The sequence below is a fragment of the Electrophorus electricus genome, chromosome 4, assembly GCF_041902795.1.
Source record: "Electrophorus electricus isolate QZ-2024a chromosome 4, ASM4190279v1, whole genome shotgun sequence".
NCBI classification, from domain to species: Eukaryota; Metazoa; Chordata; class Actinopteri; order Gymnotiformes; family Gymnotidae; genus Electrophorus; species Electrophorus electricus.
The window spans coordinates 2,616,847-2,640,878 of NC_137500.1; the positions used below are offsets into that span (position 1 = coordinate 2,616,847).

General features: G+C 41.0%; 2 protein-coding genes, 1 long non-coding RNA gene and 3 gene segments (V, D, J or C); 3 read left to right on the top strand and 3 right to left on the bottom strand.

The window, feature by feature from the left end:
• Nucleotides 1–24,032, bottom strand: part of LOC113568144 (Ig kappa chain V-III region MOPC 63-like) — a 230,176-nt gene that overhangs the window by 147,990 nt on the left and 58,154 nt on the right.
• The window catches only part of LOC113568146 (Ig kappa chain V region Mem5-like), a 256,254-nt gene that overhangs the window by 119,498 nt on the left and 112,724 nt on the right, over nucleotides 1–24,032 (top strand).
• The window catches only part of LOC145657398 (Ig kappa chain V-III region MOPC 63-like), a 274,055-nt gene that overhangs the window by 91,950 nt on the left and 158,073 nt on the right, over nucleotides 1–24,032 (top strand).
• On the bottom strand, nucleotides 18–1,804 carry LOC145657405 (uncharacterized). The gene is made up of 2 exons (XR_014123038.1): nucleotides 1,594–1,804; nucleotides 18–1,387 (listed from the first exon to the last, which is right to left on the bottom strand). It is a non-coding gene; the product is annotated as an uncharacterized LOC145657405 (long non-coding RNA).
• On the bottom strand, nucleotides 2,390–11,753 carry LOC145657400 (uncharacterized). Its single transcript, XM_081711797.1, has 2 exons — nucleotides 11,312–11,753; nucleotides 2,390–3,244 (listed from the first exon to the last, which is right to left on the bottom strand). Exon 2 carries the CDS (start codon nucleotides 3,077–3,079, stop codon nucleotides 2,498–2,500), a length of 582 nt encoding a protein of 193 aa, XP_081567923.1. The 5' UTR covers nucleotides 3,080–3,244; nucleotides 11,312–11,753; the 3' UTR covers nucleotides 2,390–2,497.
• On the top strand, nucleotides 11,341–15,575 carry LOC145657599 (uncharacterized). Its single transcript, XM_081713821.1, has 3 exons — nucleotides 11,341–11,399; nucleotides 11,717–13,976; nucleotides 14,254–15,575. Exons 1-2 carry the CDS (start codon nucleotides 11,341–11,343, stop codon nucleotides 13,248–13,250), a joined length of 1,593 nt encoding a protein of 530 aa, XP_081569947.1. The 3' UTR covers nucleotides 13,251–13,976; nucleotides 14,254–15,575.

Sequence of the window (24,032 nt, forward strand, 5' to 3'; positions counted from 1 at the left end):
GGTCCCTTAGAAGGTAATAAAGTTGTTTTTTATTGCAAAAGAAAGTACAGGTTTTATATTAAAAAAACATCCAACCTTTTATTAAAAACCCACAGTCCTACTATATTTTCCCAATAGATTTTATAATAGAAACTTTATGCCCCAGGCCTCTGGTATCTGTTTAAAATAAAGCTTCAAGCTAAATGTAATAAATGTAACAGTAAATAACTGCTTAATGTTTGGTATGTTTTATATTATTTGAGTCATACAGTGCATTTATGACACAGGCATGTCCTTCACACCAAAGCAAAAGTTTTAGTGTGAGATAGAAGATTTTACTGAATGTTCTTTGGCTGGTGGCATTTAGTAAATTATAGTAAGATTATTAAACATTACCCCCTAAATATCTTTACTTTTACACCTTTGATTGTTGGTAATAAACATTTATAATGAACATGAACTGTATTTGTTGGGAGAAATGTTTCACAGTAGCTGAGAATAATCAGATGAAGGCACAGACATGGTGATTAGTGCTGTAGTGTGTGCTTACATCACCTCTAAACAGGACAGAACCTCCTGAAGATGACTGATACTGATTTAGCAGTCATGCTACTAGTAGAGATTTCTCTCCACTAATAACTACCTGCTCTATTATAAGAACAACTGCCCCAAGATACCAAAGGACTCAGTACTGCAGTGTTGTGACCGGTTTCTGATGTTACATGCACTGGGTGTGTGCCTCTGTGGGGTCTTGATAAGCACTAGATAAATTCCACATGTTGTTGTTATTATACCAGTAGTGCTTCATCTTCACCTGCTCTGGCAGAAATAGAGAGATTATCTGTTAAAAAAAAAAAGAGATTCTTAGAGTTTAGGAGCTTCTCCAGATTTCCTGGGCAGTTGTAGCTCATAAACTCTCATAAGTCTATTTAGAATTGAATCAGAATTGTGTTTCCTCTCCTCCACAGAGTGTGTCATTGTGCTGTGTCACATCCTCCTGCTCTACACCTGCAGTAGGGCCCAGTTGCAGCAGTGCAGTCTCTGTGCAGTCTGACTGAGGGAGGTTTTTGTACGACTCTCTAACACTGTGTGAACGTATAGCTACCACTAATGTAAAATTCACCCAGACAATAATAATCTCCTGCATCTTCAGTCTGGACTCCTCTGATGGTCAGAGTGAAGTCAGATCCAGATCCACTACCACTGAAACGAGCTGGAATTCCAGACTGTAAGTTAGTAGCATAGTAGATCAGGAGTTTAGGAGCTTCTCCAGGTTTCTGAAGGTACCAAGATAGATCAACACCATCATCCACTCTGTGGCTGGTCCTACAGCTGATGGTGACTGTGTCTCCTGGAAGAGCAGATTTCACTGCAGGAGTCTGAGTCACAGTCACCTGACACATGGATTCTGGAAAAAAAAACAACAAATATGAAGTCAGTATGAATCATGACAGAACATGAGAGAATAACAATGGCCTGACCTCTGGATTCAGAATGAAATAAAATGCAGGAATAAGAAAGATATTATGTCTAACTATTATTAAAATACTTAATCATTCACTGACTTTAAGTTATTTTATCTCATTTAATTCGTTCAACTTATTTAAATCCTACCTTGAGTCCAGAGGACCAGCGTCCAGATGAAGATGGGGATCAAAGTCATGGTTGCTGTGGGTGAAGTTTCTGGGGCAGGCAGCTCTCAGTCATGAAGTGTTAAACTCACAGGACTATAAACACTCCCAGAGCACTGAAGCAGGTGCTGCACATGCAAAGTGACCTCCCTGTATTAATACACATCTACCAAACTCTCTGTGGCCTCTCTGTATTAATACACATCTACCAAATACTCTATGTGGCCTCTCTGTATTAATACATGTCTACCAAATACTCTCTGTGGTCTCTCTCTGAAGTAATGCCTCCACTGAATACCTCTTACATAACCATATTTAACAGAACCAACCATACTAGAGAACTATAAACTTTATAATATAATGTAATATATAGGTCAAATAGTATTTCTATTTAATATAAACAATGTCTATTTAATATAAAAAATGGTTTATTTGTCACATACATAGTCATACACAGTATAACTCGCAGTGAAATGGTTGAGAGTGCTCTGTCCAAACTGAGGAAGAAGAAAAACGGGTGCATAGAGAAATATATTCTATATATGTACAAAATATATTAACAATGTATGTACAATATATGTATATTATGATTATATACACAATGCACAATGTATATGGTTGTGTGTATATATATGTACACAATGTACCGAATGTACAGATCCATTTTGTAAAATGGCATATTTACAGTTTTTATGTTACATGGTGGTAATAGAATATATATATATATATATATATATATATATATATATATATATATATATATATATATATATATATACAGTTATGCTACATGGTGGTGGTGGTCCCCAAAGTTTATCAGTTTCCCTGATTCAGGGCCCGAATGGCCTGTGGGAAGAAGCTCCTCTTCAGTCTCTCTGTCTTGGTCTTCAGGGAGCGAAGCGCCTCCCTGACCTCAACAGAGAGAAGAGCCTATTGTTGGGATGGGTGGTGTCCTTCACAATTCTCCTGGTCTTGGTCTGGCACCGCTTGTAGTAGATGCTCTGCAGGTCAGGAAGTTCCATGTGAGTGATGCGCTCTGCTGAACGCACTACCCTTTGGAGTGTTTGTCTGTCCTGCTTGGTGCTATTCCCAAACCAGACTGTGATGTTCTCCGTGAGGATACTCTCGATAGTGCAGGTGTAGAAGTTCCACAGTACCTTAGAGGGCAGTCTGAAGTCTCTGAGGCGTCTGAGGTGGTAAAGACGCTGACGAGCCTTCTTTGCCAAGGAGTTGGTATGGCAGGACCAGGACAGGTCCTGCAAGATGTGAACACCAAGGTCTACTCTCTCCACCATGGTTTCACTGATCCTCACAGGTTGGTAGTGCCGCTCCTGCTTCTTGCTGCAATCCACGATCAGCTCCTTTGTCTTACTGACGTTTAGGAGGAGATTATTTTCCTGGCACCAGTTTTCCAGCTGTTTAATCTCCTCCAGGTAGGTCCTCTCATCGTTGTCCGAGATCAGGCCCATGACGACGGTATCGTCAGCAAACCTGAGAATGATGGTGGAGCTGGAAGTGGCTGTGCAGTCGTAGGTGTACAGTGAGTAGAGCAGGGGGCTTAGGACACAACCGTGAGGAGCTCCAGTGCTGAGTGTGAGGGTGGATGAGGCACAGTTGCCCACGCGTACCTGGAACTGATGAACAGATTTATAGAGAATCATAAATAAGAAGTATCTAGTATATTTTATGTAAATATTTCTAAAAGTGTGTGTGGTGTCGTGCTCTCAATCGCTCCTCTGTACAGGATCTCTATTGTGCCTGCGGTCTACATACTTTCCACAAGGGGCGCTGGTGAGTTGTACAGTGGATGTCTAAGATGTGAAGGATAGTGTTCTGCCCAGTGTAGAAGAACAGAACTGCTGTTACAGTCACAGCAACTCAATGACACTTAGTGCTGTATTTAGGGAAGAGGAGCAGGAACTCTACCATTTTCCATGATGAACTCATTTAGTTGTAATGTAATGTAACACACTTACACAGCCCTGATCAATGGAGTTTATAGTCTGAAGAATGCTCTTTTTTCTTAATTCGCCACTCAGCTGGTTTTGATTCTTGGGTTTTGCTATCACTGCAATAAGCTTCATTTTGAACATGGTCTGTTCTTGTATTATTTTATTAATCACTATCTGCACTGTAAGATTCTTTGTACTGGAGTGTGTTGTTCTGGGGTATGTTGTGCTTGAGTAAGTTTGGCTAATGTAAGTTGAACATCTGCAAAAAGTGTTGTTCTATTCTGGGAAGGAGCAGGTTTCTCAGGGCTGTAAACACAAATCTGTTTCACCCCACTGCTCTCGCTCTCTTTCACTCTGACTGGTATTCACATTACTAGAGACTAGTTTCAGTTCTTCATTTAATATCTGAACATTATCTACACAGGAAAAGGAGTGCCACGCATGTCCTTTATGTTTCATTTCATTAAATGTTTCACATCGTCAAGGGAATCTGTGTGTCCTGCTTAACGCCCTGCGGCACTCGGGCCGTGACAGCAAATAATGAATGAATGAATGAACAATCACATACTTGAATGCTTCTGTCCATTTCAGTGTGACTTTGTAGGTATTTTATTATTTCTCTATTAGCAGTATAGCATCCTATACTAAGATCCTATAATAAGATAAGACTACACTAACCCCCTAAGTGAAAACACGGACAATAAAACCCAGGGCCCAAACACAACAGCATCCACTCCCTTCTTATCAGAGCACACAAATAGATATATAATATATACAAATACATACCTACTATATACAAATAGGTAAATAATATATACAAATTTACAACAGTGGCCAAGTTAGAGGGATCAAACAAGCTCAGAATCAGAGTAAGGGGAAAAAGAGGCCAAGCACTGAATCAAATATCAAAACTGACACAAACAGATGTCCAAAATATCATCTTTCTCTTTCTTCTTCCTCCAAAACACTTCCTTATATCCCTCCTCCAGGCAGGGCCTTGTTTCAGGACTGGACAGTGAGTATGAAGATCTGTAGAGGAACTCTGGACTGGGTCTGGGGTAATTCGAACTGGAGAGAACAGAGCTCCACACACACATACATATGACACAGGGGGAAACAGGACGTAACTACTGTCTCATGCTCTTCACCTGCAGGTCAACAGCATTAATGTGAGCAACTGTCCCCACTTTTATAGCTTAATTAGTTAAATGTAAATGTTCTGATAATCTTGTGTCTCTCAGTGTGGAGGTGCAGGTGTATCCAGTACAGTTCAGAAGCAGCCCTTCAGTCTCTGTTCTGTAATGGTGATTTATATCAGTGGATGTGTGAAAGCACATGAACAGACAGCACTCCAGTGGTCTGGTAGATGTGGGGACTCTTTAGGAGAAAGGACCTCCTGATGTAGGGACTTTAGGAGGAAGCACTTCCTGTGTGGGGACCGTTTATTAGGAAGGAATCCTGATGTGAGGACTCTTTAGGAGAAAGGATTCCTGACGTGAGGACTGCTTAGGAGAAAGGACTTCTTCCTTCTCTGTGGTTTGTGTGGTTGAGCTGCTTCAGGCATTCAGACTGTGATATGTATCCTTTTCATTATCACATTATCATTATGCATCTCTCACACACACCTGTGTGTGCATGCATGTGTGTGTGTGTGTGTGTGTGTGCCTGTGTGTAGGTGTGTATTGATTTTTTTTCTCCTTTAAGGAGTTTGTGTTTTGCCTCCATTTCCATGTATCCTGTGTTTTAATCTTTATGTATCTTTTGTGTGTAGTTTATGTTTGCTGTGGTTATGATCTTTTTGGTCTTTAACTACTGTGGATTTCTCCTGCTGAAGGTTTTTGTTGTTTATTCATGTTTCTTTTGTTTACTTTGCTTCTGTCACCTTTGGGATCATTGACTGTATTTCCAGTGTGTTACAGCAAGGTTTTGACCACTAGCTGCATAAATCCTTGTACATGTTGTATAACTCCAGGTGAGGTCTGATCCACACTGTGACCAATTCATCCATTTCTGTGATTACCATCATGTGGTTCTCTCACTACTCAGCACAGACATCAGCTGGTATACAAAGTTATTTTTTCCTTTTTTTCTATAAATTATTGTAATGTATTACTTTACTACTGTCCATCATTACAGTAGAAGCTGACTGATCTAGTCTGGATGGTGGAGTCCCTTCACTCAGTAGATCACTGAGTGTTTGCTGTTCTGGATGTGCTTGTGTGATCCAGGAATATGATTAGTTTGCCCCCACATGGTCAGCATCAGTATTGCACCCTGGTTCGCCTGTTTCCTTATCCTCAGGCAGATAATCATTTTGGCTAAATAAAAGTGTGACGTTTAAATTGCAAAATGTTGATATCAATAAGACATATGATTGTATAGTTAATGCTGGTTTAAAACTTTGTAACACGTTTTTTTGTTTTTTTTTTATTAATTGTTTGTAATATATTAATGCAGGTTTTTATGCTGAGCCACATAAAATTCATTCATTTATTTCAAATTCAGTAAAATGTTAAATCATATGAAATTCCATCTTAACATGGCAAAACTGTGTGTAAAAGGTTAAAATTGTGAATTTTTCCTTAGGGTGAAAATGATGGATGATGTATTCAGGTATACAGTAATTCTAGATTTGAACCCTGTCTGTCCCATTACCTCCTGACATGGACTTTAAAATTACTCTTTTATTCTAAAAAGAAAGAAGAATTAACTTTCCATACCAGTTGCGGCCTGGACAGTTTAACATTGAATTTCCTCAGCTGTCTTTCTCCAAGCTTCTCCAAGGAAAAAACAGCAGTAAAATTAAAGGAAAATTAAAATTAAGAAGATTAAAAGAATCCCGTCTAGAATAACTCAGACCAGCCCACTAGGTAGTGTTCACCTGTCCTTATACACCACAGTGATGTGTTCATATATTACTGCATATGTAGTGATGTAAGTATCTATTACACAATTATGACAATTTAAAAGAGCAAACGGTTCAGTACTGTAGTGTTTTGGAGTTGATGAGCTGATCTCAGATCAGTCTGTGTTTCAGTCAGAGCAGTTCGTCTACAGCTGAGGGAGGTTTTTGTATGGTGCTCTAACACTGTGTGAACCCGCTGTAATCCTGCTGACAGTAGTAATGTCCTGCATCTTCAGCCTGGACTCCAGTGATTTTTAGAGTGAATTCTGTACCAGATCCACTACCACTGAAACGATCTGGAATCCCAGACTGACTCTCATCTGCAGCATATATTAATAGTTTAGGAGCTTCTCCAGGTTTCTGTAGGTAACAGTGGAGGTTATAGCCAATGTACTGACTGGCCCTGCAGCTGATAGTAACAGTCTTTCCTGGTGTAACAGAGTCAGGAGTATCTCCCCAAATGATTCTAAAAAAAATAATCACATACAAAATGACATTTAAATTTAGAAGAATTTTAAATAAAATCAAAATAAAATCCAAATAAAAAAAAAAAATTAACTCTGAAAATAAATGACAAAAACCATTACAAATAAACATGAACATCCAAAACCACGCAAAAATGAAAACTACATTTATTTCAGTTTGTCTCACCCTGAGTGAGGAGTCCCAGGGTCCCCAGCAGTAGAATGAGTGACATCATCATTGTGCTGTGTGTCAGTGTGTGTTAAAGGACTGAACACTCTCTGATCACCACTACAGCTCTTAAAGTGTGTGGAGCAGTGAAGCAGCTCACATATGCAAACAGGACAACTGACATTTCACCTCACAGCACTAGTTTGTATGTCTGATTCACTTTATCATATAAATCATAAAATCACTCCTCTTATCTCATCTTAGAGCTCTCAGTAATGCTCCCTTATGTGCTGCACTCTCACATTCAGTCATGATTTTTCTACACTTGGTGTTTCCTGACATAATTGAGCTCATGCTGGTATTGATGACACCTGCGTTGTGTCTGCATCAGTAGAACATTTAGAAAAGACAGTATGTAATGTCTACGTTCAATAACACTACGGACATGTGGAAGTGGAATTGGAACTCTCCTTTTTACTAGGTCGTTCACCCAAGCCATGTGAATAACACTGCCACCTAGTGGTGCATAGAGATAGCAGCAAGTTCAAGCAATACACATTTTCTCCCACCTTACTAAAAAAGTCTTAGTAATTGCAAATCTCTGTCTTTTTTTTATAGAGGTAGAGGGTAGACTGCATCTGACTTCGAGCCAGTTCAGGGGAATATTCTGCCCCATAACAGAACAGGCTCCCTCCAGCAGACAGTACTCTGGGTCTCAGAGCATCAAGACGAGTACAAAACTGCTGGCCCTGACGTGGAGTGTTATGGTAGGTTAGTAAAAATGTCTAAACACTGCTGGACAGTGGTGAAGGAGGACTTGGAGGACCTCAGTGCAAACTTGCACAAACCTTTCAGCTGGATGGTGTGCAGCTGAGTGAATGTGCTTGACATGGTTGGCCTTTAGGAATGCAACGAATTACTGTGCAATTCATTGTAGTCCATTATCACTGACAAGGACCTCAGGTATTCTATAACAGCTGAATAGAGTCCTCAGTACTCGAATGGTCCTGTCTGTGGTTGTGGAGTACATGAGCTCCACTTTAGGTCACTCTGAATGGGTGTCCACAATGACCATGAAAATATGGCCTTCACTTGGGCCTGCAAAGTCCACTTGTGTACGTTGCCATGATTACTGGGCCAAACCCTTGGGTGCAGAGGAGCATTGGCACAGTATTTTCTGAATCTGCTGGCAGGACTGACAATTCTTTGCCACAAGCTCAATGTTATCATCAGGACCAGGCCACCACACACAGCTACAGGCTTTAGCCTTCATTCTGACCTCCCCAGGATGGCCAGTGTGCAACTCTTCAAGGATTCTGGAGCTCAGTTTAGGAGGGACAGTGACTCTCATGGCCCACATTAAGCACCCTTGCTGAACAGACAGTTCATTGAACTGAGTAAGGAAAGGTGTCAACTCACTGTCACTTGCATTACTCACTGATTCCTTGCATGTCCAGCGTCAGGACTGCTGATAGGTTGGGTCTGTGTCTCATAACCAATGCCACTGGAGCTCACTGGTAGTGTGCAAGCCTGTGGCATCAATTTTGAATCCCAAGTGCTCCAAAGAGTCTTTGAATAATTAATACTTTTCCTTTTCAGCTCACAAGCCAAAGTCCTCCAAATGTCCAAGAACTGCATCCAAATGCTCAAGGTGTTCTGCATCAGTACGTCCTGTTAGCAGAATATCATCCAGATAGCAGTGGATGTTAAATAGACCCTGCAGCATCTGGTCCACACCCTTCTGAATGATAGCTGGCACTGAGGCAATACAAAAGGTAGATGATTATCAGAAAAGAGGCCCTTCTGGTGGTGATTGTTAGGAAGTTTTATGAATTTTTGTCAACCTGCATTTGCAGATAGGCATGGGGCAGGTCTCTCTCTCTCGCGCACACACACACACACACACACACACACACACACACACACACACACACACACATGTAGGTTTGGGGCAGGTTTCTCTCTGTGACTCACACACACATGCACACACCCACCCACACACACACACACACACACACACACACACACACACACACACACACACATACACACACTAGAATTTATATTGAATGCAGATTTCTGCTTATTTCATCTGCATCAGTTGATCATGACCCTGCAGATCATCTAGCAAAAACTCTAAATATAAATATATAACAGCATGTGTCCTCCACTGAATACCTCTTACATAACCGTTACTAACAGAAACAACCATAATAGATAACTATAAACTTTATAATATAATGTACTATAAAGGTTGGCATTTAGGAATGGTTGGCCTTTAGGAATGCAACGAATTACTGTGCAATGCATTGTGGGTGAAGTTGCTGGGGCAGGCAGCTCTCACTCATAAAGTGTTAAACTCACAGGACTAAAAACACTCCCAGAGCACTGAAGCAGGTGCTGCACATGCAAAGTTACCTCTCTGTTTTAATACACATCTACCAAATACTCTCTGTGACCTCTCTGTATTAATACTCATCTACCAAATACTCTCTGTGGCCTCTCTGTATTAATACACATCTACCAAATACTCTCTGTGGACTCTGTCTGAAGTAATGACTCCACTGAATACCTCTTATATAACCATATTTAACAGAACCAACCATACTAGATAACTATAAACTTTATAATATAATGTAATATATGGAGGAGCTCCTCAGATGAAATTCTTCAACTCCTGACTTCCAGCAATCTGACTACATGTCCGCTGGATCCAATTCCTTCCACTCTGTTCCAGACGATCGCAAGAGATCTGCTTCCTTTCATCTCTGTCATCATCAAAAACTCCTCATCTTTTGGATGCATGCTATCTGCATTCAAAACCACCAGGGTAGTACCAATCCTCAAGAAAGCCACACTTGATGGCTCCAACATTACCAACTACAGACCAGTATCACTTCTCTCTTTCCTCTCAAAAGACTTTGAATGAGCAGTTTACAATCAATTGTCTCTTTTCCTCACACAGAACCAGCTGCATGATCCCAATCAGTCTGGCTACAAATGAGCACATTCTACAGAAACAGCCCTCATAGCAGTGATGGAGAATCTTCATGCTGCTTAAGCTGCCAAACTGTCATCTGTTTTGATTCTTCTAGACCTTTCAGCAGCCTTTGACACAGCAAATCACATCATTCTCCTCTGTTCTCTCCAGGCTTGGTTTGACTGGCTCTGCATGGAGATGGTTTCAGTCCTACTTGGAGGGATTGTCCTATCAGGTGACATGGAGAGAATCCACATCCAAACCGTGTAGACTCTCCACTGGTGATCCACAGGGCTCATTATTAGGCCCCCTTCTCTTCTCTCTGTATACTCATTCTCTTGGTGATGTAATATCTTCTCATGGTTTCTCCTACCACTGCTATGCTGATGACACTCAATTATTTCTTTCCACCCTCTGACACACAGGTCTCCAGACATATCTCATCATGCTTGACTGACATCGCGTCATGGACAGGCCATCACTTGAAGCTCAACCCCAGTAAAACCGAGCTTCTGTTCATCCCAGTTATTCCCAACCCTTACCATGACCTCACTGTTTCCTTTGAGAACTCCCTGGTATCACCATCCGAAGCTGCCCATAGCCTGGGCGTAACTTTGGACAACCAGTTGTTGTTCTCAACTCATGTTTCTAATCTAACCCAGTCTTGCAGATTTGTCCTTTGTGACATACGAAGTATTTGGCCCATTTTCTTAAAGGAAGTTACCCAGGTGCTTGTGCAGTCTCTTGTGATCTTAAAGCTAGACTACTGCAACACGCTACTTGGTGGTCTTCCTCTAAGAGCCATCAAACCTCTACAACTTGTCCAGAATGCTGCCGGATGACTGGTCTTCAATATTCCGAAGTTCAGACACGAGTCCACAGCTTTGTTCCCTTCAGTGACTTCCAGGAGCTGCACGCATCAGATTTAAAACCTTGATGCTTGTCTACAAAGCCAAAAATGGAGCAGCCCCTTCATACATGTGGTTAATGGTCAAAGCCCAATCCGTACCTCTAGTACTTCGAACCTCAAGTACGGCTTGGCGCCGGTGAGGTCGGCTGCCATCACGACTGCTCCGTCCACACCTGGCACTTTTTTTGCTCTTTTCACTATCTTTTTCGCTCTTTTCGCTCTTCCCGCTACCCCTGATTTCTCCGCAGCCCTTCTCTACACACCACGGCACGTATCTCGTACAGCAGAGCCCTTATTTCTCTTAATCTACATAGCACTCACCTCAAGCCGTCTGTATCCCCGGACCTAAGATGGCCGACGGAGATCCTGAGGGAAAACAAAAGACGCGGCGCCAGCCGAGTTCTTCTCGGTTCACCGCATGGACAGGACGGCAGATTCGGGGAAGTCGAGAGGCGGCGGAGTGTGTGTGATGGTAAACAACAGCTGGTGCAACAATGCCAATGTTGTTACTCTCGCCTGCTCCTGCTCACCCAACCTGGAGCTGCTCGCCCTCAAGCTTCGTCCTTTCTACCTTCCCCGGGAGTTCACTTCGGTCATCATCAACACCGTGTACATCCCACCTCAGGCTAACATGGACACTGCACTGTGTGAACTTCATGAGGCTCTCACACAGTTTCAGGAACAGCACCGGGACGCTGCATTTATTGTGGTTGGGGATTTCAACAGCGCTATCCTCAAGCGTGCAGTGCCCAACCTTTACCAGCACGTAACCTTCCCCACCAGGGGAAATAGGACACTAGACCACTGCTACACCCCATACAAGGACAGTTACAAGGAACTAGCTCATCCACCATTTGGTAAGTCGGACCACACCGCCATCTTCCTCCTACCAAAATATAAACAAAGGCTGAAACAGGAAGCTCCGGTTCAGAGGGAGGTCGCACGCTGGACAGACCAATCGGTGGCCGTTCTGCAGGACGCTCTGGATGACGTGGACTGGGACATATTCCGGCGCAGCACTGATGATGTCAGCGAGTTTACGGAGGCAGTAGTAGGGTTTATTGGGAAACTGGTGGACGACACGATCCCAAGAATCACCATCAAGAAGTTTTCCAACCAGAAGCCCCGGGTGGACAGAACCATCCGCGAGGCTCTGAACTCTCGAACTGCTGCCTACAATGTGGGGATCATCAGCGGGAACATGGACAAGTACAAGTCCGCAGCATACGGAGTGCGCAGGGCGGTGAGGGAGGCGAAGCGACGCTACGGGAAGAAACTAGAGACACAGTTCCAGCAGAGTGGCTCTAGATCCCTGTGGCAGGGACTACGGATGATCAAGGACTACAGGAGCTCACCCTCTGGACTGATGAGTGCGGATGAGTCTCTGGCGAACGAGCTGAATACATTCTTTGCTCGCTTCGAGGCTACATCTAGCAGCGCTAATGCTAGCAGCACAAATGCTAACAGCGCCAATGCTAACAGCACTAATGCTAACTGCGCTAGTGCTAAAGGCACTATCGGCGCAGCCGATGGCACATGCGCGGGGCCCACCATAGAACAGCGCCCTCTCATCATCACGGAGAGTGACGTGAGGAGAGTGTTTAAAAGGGTGAATACCAAGAAGGCGATGGGACCAGACGGTATCTGCGGGAGGGTCCTCAAAGCCTGCGCAGATCAGCTAGCCCCGGTATTCACCGACATCTTCAATCTCTCCCTGACGCTCGGTATCGTCCCATCCAGCTTCAAGCAGTCCACCATCGTCCCCGTGCCGAAGAAACCTCGACCCTCTGACCTCCATGACTACCACCCTGTCGCCCTCATATCAGTCGTGATGAAGTGCTTTGAAAAGCTAGTCAGAGACTTCATCACATCTTCACTGCCAGCCTCCATGGACCCACTGCAGTTTGCAGACCACCACAACCGCTCCACTGACGATGCAATTGCACATCTGCTCCACACTACACTGACTCACCTGGACGAAGGGAGGGGAAATTATGTTAAAATGCTATTTGTCGACTACAGTTCAGCATTTAACACTATCATCCCCTCCCTACTCACTACTAAGTTGGGGGATCTAGGACTGCATACATCCCTGTGCGACTGGATCTCCAACTTCCTAACAGACAGACCACAATCAGTATGGGTGGGCAACTGCGCCTCATCCACCCTCACCCTCAGCACTGGAGCTCCTCGGTTGTGTCCTAAGCCCCCTGCTCTACTCAGTGTACACCTACGACTGCACAGCCACTTCCAGCTCTAACATCATTGTCAAGTTTGCTGACGACACCGTTGTCATGCGTCTGATCTCGGAAAATGACGAGAGGGCCTACCTGGAGGAGATTAAACACCTGGAAAACTGGTGCCAGGAAAATAATCTCCTCCTAAACGTCAGTAAGACAAAGGAGCTGATCGTGGATTGCAGCAAGAAGCAGGTGCGGCACTACCAACCTGTGAGGATCAGTGGAACCACGGTGGAGAGAGTAGATAGTTTCAGGTACCTTGGAGTTCACATCTCGCAGGACCTGTCCTGGTCCCGCCATACCAACTCCCTGGCAAAGAAGGCTCGTCAGCGTCTTTACCACCTCAGACGCCTAAGAGACTTCAGACTGCCCTCCAAAGTACTGCGGAACTTCTACACCTGCACTATCGAGAGCATCCTCACGGGGAACATCACAGTCTGGTTTGGGAATAGCACCAAACAGGACAGAAAAGCACTCCAAAGGGTAGTGCGTTCAGCAGAGCGCATCACTCACACGGAACTTCCTGACCTGCAGACGATCTACTACAAGCGGTGCCAGACCAAGGCCAGGAAAATTGTGAAGGACCCCACCCATCCCAACAATAGACTCTTCTCTCTGTTGAGGTCAGGGAGGCGCTTCCGCTCCCTGAAGACCAAGACAGAGAGGCTGAAGAGGCGCTTCTTCCCACAGGCCATTCGGGCCCTGAATCAGTGAAACTGATAAACTGTGGGGACCACCACCACCATGTAACATGACTGTATATCTGTACATCTGTATATATAGATTTATACTCAATTACCCTGTTACACAACAACTGTAGATATGTTATTATACAAAATGGATCTGTACATTCTGTAGATTGTGTACATATATACCCAACCATATACATTGTACATTGTGTATATAATCATAATATACATATATTGTACATACCTTGTTAATATATTTTGTACATACATAGAATATATATATTTATCTGCATATATATATTTTTCTCTATGCACCCCTGTTTCTCTTCCTCAGTTTGGACAGAGCACTCTCCACCATTTCACTGCGCGTTATACTTTCTATGACTACGTATGTGACGAATAAACCGAACTTCAACTTGAAATACCATGCTTCAGGTCTCATAGAAGATGAGCATCGAGACTATTTTCTGTGATGGCTTCAAGATGGTGGAATGAACTCCCACTTGCTTATCCAGACAGCAGAGTCCCTTGCAGTCTTCAAACGCAGACTGAAGACCCATCTCTTCGTAGAATATTTAAATGACAACTGACCCTGCTCCCATAATGACTCACTAAATTAATACTTCTTGTAGGATATTGTTTATTACACTGATGTTGTTTAACAAACTCTAGCACTAATTGTTTATTACACTGTTTATTGTTTAAAAGAGTCATTATGTATTTTGTACTTCTAGGCATCAGCAGGGATCCCTGTATTTCTACAGTATTCTAGATAATTTTTATATTGGACTCTAACCTACTAGCTAGGTTGTATTCTGTGAGTAATTGACAAAGCACTTTTGTAAGTCGCTCTGGATAAGATCATCTGCTAAATGCTGTAAATGTAAATTTAAATGATAGGATGACCTACATTTTCCAGAGTTATACTCCGTAACGTCACTAAAGGAGAAGCCTTTTTGATTTGATATCTGACATTTTTATTTATCACCACAAAGGGAGCTCTGGTGACATGAGCATGTCCTGGCAGGAACACAGAAGTGGACCTGCAGTGCTGTGTGCATTTTGGCTTTATGGTTCTTTACAGATGTGTGTGTTCAGTAGTGAGAGAGTATGGTGTGGTTCCTGTCCTCCACAGAGTGTCATTGTGCTGAGTGGTGCAGGACAGAAATACATCTGTGATCTACTTATGGAGTATGAACCCAACAGGCCTCTGAGATCACCAGCAAGCAGTCAGCTAGTCGTGTCTAGAGAGATTTTTAACATCCTTGACATTTAACTTTTCAATTTTAATTTTAGCACTAAAATTCACTTTTGTGTCTTTTTTTAAAAATTCTGTTTTTTGCATTTTTTACCTACATTTGAACACTTTGCACTTTAATTTTTAGCATTTATATTAGTTCGAAGTGTATTTAGATGTTTCTTCTTGACACCTTCCATTTGAAGTTTGTTGTGATTAATCACTTCTTTTTTTGTTCTATTATATTTTCCCTTTGCATCAGTAGTTTTATTTATCTGTGTAATCTATTTATTTTTTACATAAGCCTTCCTAACATGATAGAGCTCAGGATGTAATAAGGTTATGTAACTCTTTTGTGAAGCATTTCAAATTACCATTGTGTACAAAGTGCTACAGAAATAAACTTGTTTTGCTTTGTACCACATCCTCCCCCTCCACAGCTGCAGTAGGTCCCAGCTGCAGCAGTGCAGTCTCTGTGCAGTCTGACTGAGGGAGGTTTTTGTATGACTCTCTAACACTGTGTGCACACAGGACCACTATGTACACTCTGACAGTAATAATCTCCTGCATCTTCAGTCTGGACTCCTCTGATGGTCAGAGTGAAGTCAGATCCAGATCCACTGCCACTGAAACGAGCTGGAGTTACTGACTGTAAGTTAGTAGCATAGTAGATCAGGAGTTTAGGAGCTTCTCCAGGTTTCTGCAGGTACCAGGCGAGATAGTTATTATTATACACCGCAGGGTTTGTTCTACAGTTGATGGTGACTGTGTCTCCTGGAAGAGCAGATTTCACTGAATCCTGAGTCACTGTTACCTGACCTCTGGATCCTAAAGAATGAATACAAAACACAAAAAAGTTAACAATTAACTGTACACATGTTTTTATTCAGTAGTACTAAAACTGTGAATATTGAATAAATAAGAGTATGAGACCTGTATCACATGAATACCTCACAGAGGTAAAGCAGTGAGTTACCTTGAATCCAGAGGAGTAGTGTGCAAATGAAGATGGAGATCAAAGTCATGGTTGCTGTGGGTGAAGTTGCTGGGGCAGGCAGCTCTCAGTCATGAAATGTTAAACTCACAGCACTATAAACACTCCCAGAGCACTGAAGCAGGTGCTGCACATGCAAAGTGACATCTTTTTACACAAATTAATCTACACACACACAAATAAAACTTCTCCCCAAATTGAATTTAACAGACCATACTAGACAGCTGTAAATTGATTTTTAGGGAGAGGGACTTGAAATTCTATAAGGGATTATTTCCAACATTTCAGAGTTACATAGGAATTAATCACACACACACACACACACACACACACACACACACTTATGACCTCATATAGGCTCCAGGCCGTAACAGGAAGTGTGAAAAAAAAAAAAACAGCTAAACAAGTGTGTAGTGGACACTCACTAAACCTACACAGACAAAAGAAAATACACACACAACTACACTTACACCCTACATGGAAAACACAGAGCAAACCCACATCCCAAACAATAAGGCAGTCACTCTCTACTTACCAGTGAACACAAAAGGAACAAAGTGGAACATATACAAATACACAATGGAAAAATTATTAGGGCAAAGTCAAAATGGGAAGTTCATACACCAAGTCAAAATATCAAATACTATCAACAAAAGTCTCAAACGTGTCTCTCTTTCTAGCTTCTTCCTCCTTTTTTATTGCTCCTCAGGGGAGGCACAATCTTCTCTCCAGATTTTCTCTGTAATGCAAATCTGGAACTGGATCTGGAATACACACACACACACACACACACATTTAAAGCATTTAGCTGACACTTTTATCCAAAGCGACTTACAATTATGACTGAGTACAACTTGAGCAATTGAGGGTTAAGGGCCTTAATCAGGGGCCCAACAGTGGCAACTGGGCAGTCGTGGGGCTTGAACCAGCAACCTTCTGATTACAAGTCAAGTACCTTAAAAAAATCAGGTACACTAACTAGCACGTTGTTATCTTACACATGACTTCAAACATCAGAACTGATGAAGTAACGACTCCACCACATTAAATGGGGACTTATGAAAAAACTATAACATGGCTGATGGGGACCTCATTTACATATTGATTTTTTGCATAATTCACACACTTCCATTTGATTTGTGGGGACCTTGCAACAATAAGTGTATATAAGTGACAAGCATTTATATCAATAATTAATATACAGAAGGAAATTTAGCTTAGATAATGTAGAACTGTAGAATGAGGTCTGCAAATGGTGCTAGTGACACAAAGCATCAGTTGCATAGTATAACTAGTGCTGTACATGTAGGCTTGATTGGAATATTAGTGATTTAAGTGAATATTAATGGATGAAGCAGTGAAATATATCAACGCATGTACAAAGGGTTCAAAGAGTAGAACACTGTCCAGATATTTTCCAAATCTATAACATACCCACAAGTGAAACCTTCAAATGCTTCCATTTTCCACTGTTAGAGCTCAATCACTTTTTTTTTAGATTTTTACCCAACTACCCAGCAGTTAAATACTATTATACTAAAATTAACTATGAATTGAACATTAAGACAAACTCAATTTAAATTGTAGTATTTAACTTTAGAATAGAACTTCAAAACGAACATAACAAATGAAGTCAAATGGACCTCAAACCTGAAAATTACATCGCCTACATTTTACAAAAGAGATTCCTTAAATTTTAAGTTTCCTTAAAAAAAGTAGTTTCACATTTTTCCTTTTAAATTAGTGTCATTTTAGGAAATAACTAGCACTTCAAATAAAAAATGTAAATGTTAAAATTCTTTTTACAATCTAAAATAAGCAGACCTTTAGGAGACAGTGTGTTTTGATGACACACATAAATGTAAATAAAAAATTGCACAACAGAGTAACCTTCACACTATTTACATTGCAATTTTCTTTTATAGGCTGTAATGAGATTATAGACATAAAAATTTCAGGTTCTGCCAATCCTGATTTTTTAGAGCTTCTGGTTCAGCTCTTAAACACTTTTCACAGTCAATCGATTCATGTGCCTTTCCACAGCCTACACCTCAGTGTGCTGCCAGGGTGTTTTCTTCTTTTGGGCAGCTTTATCTTAAAATGCTCAGAAAAATAAATTTGTAATTGAAAGGATAAGGAAGAGAGTATGCTGAATCAGTCGTCCCTTGTCAATGTCGCTCAGATCCTTATGCTCGTACATTTTTACTGCTTCCAAGCAATCAACTTCATGGATTGTCTGTTCAGATGCCTAATATTTAATGGTATTGCTGATTGGTATATTAGATATTACAACCATGACAAAAGCACTCATATGGTGATAATGGCTTTAGCATCTTTGGCTCTGTTAACAATTATTTCCATTGATATTAAAGTTACATACAAAAGCAAAATGTGCAAAGAGTTCACCTTTGCCGGAAGGCCTTGTAGCACTGACTCCTGAAGGTATCTAATGATGATGGTTTGCATCTCTTGGGTGGTGACGGCAGCATTTCATTTGTCTCGTTAGGATGAAGTATCTCCTCTGATGATAAATCAATGGAAAATAAATTAACTTTGACAAAGACATCAATTTTATATGTACTTAAGAATGCTGGCTATACACAACTGTTGTATCATTGATATTAATTATAGAAAAAGTGTTCATAAGGAATACATATTACTGAATTATTAATTTCAATTTGTGTGATTCAAAAAGAACCAAGTGCCAACTATCTCATAAGGTTTACTTTATCTGAGTAGGCTACATAGTTTATTTTATCTGAGTAGGCTAATCAGACAAGAAACAGGCCCACTTTGTTATGGAGTTACAGTGTATGTGTAGTGGGTATCCCATGAAGGATGATGGATTCTTTTTTTTTTTTATATCATTGTAGCTTTCACATTCCAATCACAAAGCCCACATGCCCTCTAGTGATATGCACATTCTATGAATCATACAGAAATGATAATTCATCCCCAATGCTGCCCATTAGTTTGAGGGGAAAAAAATACAGGCATTAGCTAAGTAACCAACTAACTACAGGGTGCTGAAACCCATTTTATACACTGAGACTTCATTACAAAAAGAAAGTTTATTAAAATAGAAAGAAAATGTAGTAATCCAAAAGTACCTTGCCGACAATACATACCATCAAGTATGTCAAGAACTATTTTTGTGGAAGTCATACAAAGTAAACCTTAGCAATGTGATGAAAGAATGAGGAATAGACGTTAAACAGAAAAAAACAAATAAAGTCAAATAAAACAACATACCATCTGGATCTATTTCAATTATATCCAAATTCTTGCCATGAAACTCAGCTAATCTTCCTTACTCGAGTGCCATAAGAACTTTTCTGATCTTTGCAAGTTGCAGGATCTTCTCAGGAAGCCGTGTCATTCCTAGATTTTCCTAAGTTCAAGACCTAATTTCTGGAATTAATTGAAGAGAATCGCTGGTCCCATCTTTATTCTGAGCTCAATGTTACAAACGAGGCATTGTCCGGAGAATGTCTAACAGTCTTAGGTGGGCACACCTTTTATACATTTTCTTCAAGGACCCTTACATAACCATTTTTATTTTTTCATAATACTTGTCCAGGTTCCACTATTGTTCTCCAAACCAAACATTATTCAATGTATGCAAATTGATATTCAATACTTACAACAACCAGTTCTTGGTACCACTATGTTCAACCTGAACTATTTCTAATTTTTAAAGGTCGATCCTATTCTATATCAACATAGCTTCTGGTCTTGCAAACATATAATAATTTTCTTTTTGAACCCCACAAGCTTCTCTTTGCTTAATAAGTTCTATAGCACCCAGCATTTTTCATGTCAGAAGAATAGGAACCGGACGACCACATTTTCTGATGACAATCCTTGAGAAGTGTCTGCAGAGATTTATTTCCACTTCAGAAAGTGCCCAGTCCACATCCTCATGTGGATCGGAAGTGTCTCTTGATGAAAATGCAGATAAGGGCATGCGTGCCACCTCTCCTTCCCTACTCCGGTTAAAGAGAATGTTCTGGGCCAGCTCCATCCAGGCCCTTGTAGAGGAATATTCAGAGAGTGAACTGTACCACTCATCTTGCACTTGACTGAGATGTGCATGCATTTTTTGAACATCTTCAGTAAAGAGCATGAGAGTGGGCACATTCCACTTTGCCTCCCTGATGTTCCTCAATGCTATAGAAGAGATAAGCTCATTCCACTTGTCGTGATGGACGTCCTGAAACTCATTGGCATTCTTTAGAAGCTCTTTGTTGTAGATTAAACCCTGAGCTTTTAAGAGTTTAGTTACTTCAATCAGGGCATTCCCAAGTTTGTTTGCTAGTGATGGAATCAAGAACATGTTTCTTTCAGTGCCAAACCCACATGTGATCCTGACAGCTGTAACAGTCTCTGTGTACTTCTTCCATCCTTAAAGTGGTGAATTGTCTGGTGCTGTCAATCAACCTTCCCATTTCTTGTATTTTCTCTCGCACATACTGCTGATTTTCTGATGTACCTCCTTGTTTCACAAGTGTTGCCCAAGGTCAGTAATGATTTGGTCATTTTTTATAATATGTGATTGGATCAGGATTCATGGCACTGATTAAGCTCCATAGTTGTTTGCTCATGTGTGAAAACACAGGCCCGGTGTATGTACACATGGACTGAACACAGTTCTTTCCAGGTTTGGGTGTGACTGATCCAGGTCTTGGTCTACGGCAATGCATGTCACCACAGGACCTTTCTTGTAAAAAGTCCTTGACAGTATGCACAGTGCATGAAGTCATTTCCCAGCATTTCTTTAGGTCATCATTTAAATGGAAGTAAAGTTCCCTTTCCTGACTCCCTAACAGCAGCATTGTGGGCATAGTTTCCTCTGTTGTGAATATAAGCTAGCTGTTTTTTCTCTCCTTGGAACAATTTGGAAAGGTCTGAGCTTTAGCCACATCAGATTCATCTTCATGTGCATGCGCAAGCTGCCTTGCCATCTTAGCATAAGTCTTAGAGCAACACAAGCAGTAATGCCTCTTGTCACGCATTCTAGTCCCACCACTCTCTTTTTGCCTTTTTTGCCACTAACAACTATGCAGTCATTTATGTTCTGACTTGAACAGGGTTTTTCTTCTGTTCCATTGTCTTCTTGCTGTGCCTGTCAAAGGTCATTTTGTCTGATGTTGTGGAGTCACACATAGGGAAACTCACTGAGCCAGAGACATTTATATGATCCACATCTTTCATCTAAAAAAAGTAATAAGTAATGTGCAGAGCTGAAACAATTATTTAGATAATTGATAATATATTGACAGAAATAAAACAGCAGTTGTTTTGATAATTAATTGTTCTAAGCCCTTTTAAAATTTTGCAAGGTTTTTATTTTGTAACAGATTTTCTTTTCACTGGCTACATTATAGTAAACCGAATATTTTGGGTTTTAAACCAACTGTAGACAGATCTGACAAAAAACAGAAAAAAGACTTCATTTTGGGCTGAAAGAAAAAGTGGTGAACATTTTCACTGTTCACTAGTATTTTATAAACCACATGATTTATGATTTAAGAATACAATCCAATGAATAATTGATAATGAAAATAACGACTGAAACTCACCATAAAATGTATTATTTTTTGCTACTTAATTGAGAATTTACTATGATACATTTAGTCTGTCTCAGTCTTGATACAAAAATCAAATTTTCATTTTGGAACCACTGCCAAGTTGCCACTGTTGGACTCCTGAGCAAGGCCCTTAACCCTCAATTGCTCAAGATGTACTCAGTCATAATTGTAAGTCGCTTTGGATAAATGCATCAGCTAAATTTCATAAATGTACAAGCAACAGTATAAACAACATTTTAATCAATGTAGTTCATAAACAAAATTAGCTAAACAGACTTCAGAAAAAAAAAACTTCACATTCACGATGAAGTAAAACAAAATATTACTGTTCTCTGTGGGACCAGTTTATTACACTTTCCACAAATTTCTACTCAGGCATTTACAATACTATTCTGGACATATAGAATAGAGTGATAATTACCAAAAACAATTCTGCCTTTTAGCTCCTTAAAAAACAAAAATACAATAAATGACAAGGAAAGACTACAGAATTAAATCTGAAGTGATGAACATGAATGTACCTGTTGATAAGTGCTGGTTGGATCAGTACCATCATCGATTTGAGTCTTTGACAGGACGGAAAGACAGGAGTCTTCCACCATTTTGCTACTAGCTGTAATGCTGGTCATCTGTAAACACATTTCATATTTACAATACTTTAGAAAATAAAAAAACAATTTTATGTAACTGCTGCATAAACTGCAAATAGATTGAACTGAAGGAGTACAGTGGGGACGTTGTGAAAAGTATTTTTTAAAGCATGTTCATTTTTATTCTCATTTTGCCAGAAAGTTGTTACATTCTGCAAAACCTAGCTATTCTGTACACTGAGTACTGGGCAACATACTTGTGTTCTCCATGGGCAGTCTTCAGCTCCATAGTCACAGGTGATTTCTTCTCTTTCTTTGATGGTATTCAAAGCAAACAAACAAAGGTGTGGGTTTCCATTAACATCAGTCTTTATCATCATACAGTTTGGATGTCTGTGGCCGTCATTAATAGCCATCCAAATGATCTTCTCTAGAGGCATCAATACTTAGATGGAAACAGAAATGTAAATGTAAATGATCCAAATGTGCATGTGCCTTCTGCAGTAGGTAGATAACAGCATCATCCATCCCTACCTGCTGCTGGTAAGTAAACTGCAGAGGGTCCAGGAAAGGGCTTACTATAGGTCTAAGATATGACAGCACTAGTCTTTCCAGGACCTTCATGACGTGAGATGTGAGCGCCACCATTCTGTAGTCATTCAAGGAGGAGGCAGTGGAAGTGTTTGGAACAGGAACTAGGCAAGAGGTTTTCCACCACACTGGCACCTTCTCCTGTTTAATGCTCAGGTTATAGATTTGCTGAAGGATCCCACACAACTGGATTGCACAAACCTTCAGTACCCTTGGGCTGAGTCCATCCGGCCCTGCGGCTTTGCCGACTCTAAGCTTTTCCAGCTGTGTTTTCCCCTGGCTGATTGTTACTTCTGGATGGGGGAGTTGTGAAAGTTCATCAAACAGATCAACAGATAATGACTGTAGGGTGAGAGGGGGTGAGTGCTGATGTTTAATAGGTGTTGATGTTAAGGAAGTGGGGGAGATGCCCCTGCATGTGTGTGGGGAGCATGTTGTACTGAACCTGTTAAAAAACACATTCAACTCATTGGCCTTGCCCCAACAGTCTGTTGCCTTATTTTGAAGCCAGTGATCTGCTTCAAGCCTGTCCACACCTCCTTTGTATTCTGCTGAAGCTTCATCTCCAGCTTCCTTCTGTAGGCGTCCTTGTTCTTCCGGAGTCTCACCTTAAGCTCTTTCTGTACCCCCTTCAATAGTTCCTTGTCCTTAAGTCCAAAAGCCTGTTTTTTTTCCAATTAAGAAGTTCCTTCGGGTCTTTGGTGACCTATGCCTTATTGTTAGAGAAACAACGTACCCACCTGACAGGAACAATAAGGTCAGTGCAAAAATTGGTATAGTCGATTATGCAGTCTGTGATACTATTAATGTCCTTGTGAGCTGATTCACACAGCACCTCCCAGTTTGTAGTCTCAAAGCAAACCTGCAGAGCCTCCTCTGCCTCTGGTGACCACCTCTGTGGGTGACAACAGAACCAGGTTATGGTCTGATCATCTAAGTGGAGGTAGAGCAGACGAAACTTATGCATCTTTAACATTGGCATACAGAAGATCCAGCACTCTGGTAGCACAACTGACAAACTGCTGGAATTTTGGTAGTGTGGTGGAGAGTGAAACATGATTAAAATCTCCTGAAACAACAAAGAAAGAGTTCGGATACTGGGTCTGAAGT

Excerpts from the sequence above, each read along its gene's own strand:
- LOC145657400 (XM_081711797.1), bottom strand. The coding sequence starts at position 3,079 with ATGGGCCTGATCTCGGACAACGATGAGAGGACCTACCTGGAGGAGATT.
- LOC145657599 (XM_081713821.1), top strand. The coding sequence starts at position 11,341 with ATGGCCGACGGAGATCCTGAGGGAAAACAAAAGACGCGGCGCCAGCCG. Across the intron at positions 11,400-11,716 it reads CGCCAGCCGAGTTCTTCTCG|CGCTATCCTCAAGCGTGCAG; the intron begins GTTCACCGCATG and ends GGATTTCAACAG.